Raw genomic sequence first — 1897 nt, 5'->3', positions numbered from 1 at the left:
ACTTTTTGTCTGTTTCATCCTTTGTCCTGATGGCAAATATAAGAAAACATTGAGCTGGCAGAATCGTTAGCATGTTGGATGAAATTCTTGGTGGTACGCTCTGAGTTCAAATTCTGCCGAGGTGGACTTTGCCTTTCACCATTTTGAAGTCGATAAACTAAGTACCAGTGAAACAGTGTGGCCAATGTAATCGACTTAATTTCCCCCAACCAAATTTCAGGCCTTGTGCCTATAGTAGAAACGATTATTATTATTATTATTATTATTATCATTATTATTATTATTATTATTATTAAGGCAGCGAGCTGGCAGAATCGTTAGCACGCCGGGCGAAATGTATTTTGTCTGCTGTTATGTTCTGAGTTCAAATTCTGCCGTGGTCAACTTTGCCTTTCATCCTTTTGGTGTGACTGAATTAAGTACCAGTTGCATACTGGGGTCGATCTAATCGACTAGCCTCTTCCTCCCAAAATTTCAGGCCTTGTGCTTATAATATAAAGGATTATTATTATTGTTATTATTATTATTATTATTATTATTATTATTATTATTATTATTATGACATAAAAAAAACAAGCATATAAATAAAAGAAAATATATATAAAAATATTAAAAAAAACATCTTTTATTTGGTTTTTCTATTTCAGAGAGTTAGAATATCGCCATGGGGCTTTTAAACGCCCTAAACCATCTACAGTGTAAGTTGTTGGTGGTGGTATGGTGTGGTGTGGTTGCATGATGGGGATGGTGGTGGTGGAGAAGCATGATCTTTGGTGGTGGTGGTGGTGGTGATGACGGCAGTGGTATTCTGGGGGAAGCATGACCTGTAGACGTGATGATGATGATGATGATGATGATGATGGTGGTGGTGTTGTTGGTGTCATAGTGTAGGTGGAGTGTGGTGGTGATGACGGTGGTAGAGGTCGCGGGTGATTGTGGTGGTTGGTGTAGGTAGTGGCATAAAGGTTGGGGAGAGTTGCTGTAGTGTTTGGTGTTAGTAGAGGGTGTGGTGGTGGTAGTGTAGGTGCCATAGTGTATGTGTGGTGTGTGCTAATAAGGTGGTGGTGGTGGTGGTCATGAAATGCTGTGGCTGTGGTGGCAGTAGTGGCATAATAAGTGTTGCGGTACTGTTGAGGATGTAGGGAAGATTGGTGGTGGTGGTAGTAGTAGTAGTAGTGGGCGGTGATGGTGGTGGTAGTAGTAGTAGTGATGGGGTGGTGATGGTGGTGGTAGTGGTGGTAGTAGTAGTAGTAGTAGTAGTAGTGATGGGGTAGTAATGGTGGTGGTTGTAGTAAAGGTGGTAGTAGTGATGGTAGTAGTAGTAGTGGTGGTAGTAGTAGTAGTGATGGAGTGGTTGTTACAGCTATCCTCCTCCTCCTCTTCCTTCTCCTTTTAATCTCCATATCGCCACCACCATCACCACCGCTGCTGCTGCAATACCATTGGAGCTGTGTCCCATGCCACATCTGTCCACTCACCCCCCACCCCCCGTGATCCGTTGTAGGGTGGATTTACATTTGTTGATTGGTTCAATCCAGACTAATTCATTAATCTCTGTTCCCCCTAATGACCTAATGATAACAGAGCATGATTCAACACCCCCAGCTTATCCTTACCACCCCCTTTTCTTTTTCTTCCTTTTTTTTTTGTTTTACTTCACCTGCTCAGGACCCACCAGGATTGAGTTGCTTTGACATATTTTCTGTTATTTTGTTCTATACCAGTTGCATTAGAAATACCTGAGGAATGAAAACCCAGGTTCAAAATTTCCCCAGGACACCTGACGAAGGCTGGAGGGTGTATCAGCCGAAACGTTGTGTTAACAACAAACAAGATGAGGACAAATATCCGTCAAATGTAAATAATGTACATAATTCCTCGTCTCTTAAATATAGAT

At 41.6% G+C, this 1897-nt stretch overlaps 1 protein-coding gene across 1 annotated transcript in view; it reads left to right on the top strand.

Moving 5' to 3' along the window:
* Positions 1–1897, top strand: part of LOC106881749 (rapamycin-insensitive companion of mTOR) — a 67533-nt gene that overhangs the window by 12198 nt on the left and 53438 nt on the right. The window contains exon 5 of the mRNA XM_052977736.1: positions 648–698. Within this exon, the coding sequence (XP_052833696.1) occupies positions 648–698 (51 nt within the window). The remainder of the gene's footprint in view (positions 1–647; positions 699–1897) is intronic.

The sequence above is a fragment of the Octopus bimaculoides genome, chromosome 28 (genome assembly GCF_001194135.2).
Source record: "Octopus bimaculoides isolate UCB-OBI-ISO-001 chromosome 28, ASM119413v2, whole genome shotgun sequence".
Taxonomy (NCBI): domain Eukaryota; kingdom Metazoa; phylum Mollusca; class Cephalopoda; order Octopoda; family Octopodidae; genus Octopus; species Octopus bimaculoides.
Note: the sequence above shows the minus strand (reverse complement) of the source record. Positions and strands in the feature narration are given on the sequence as shown.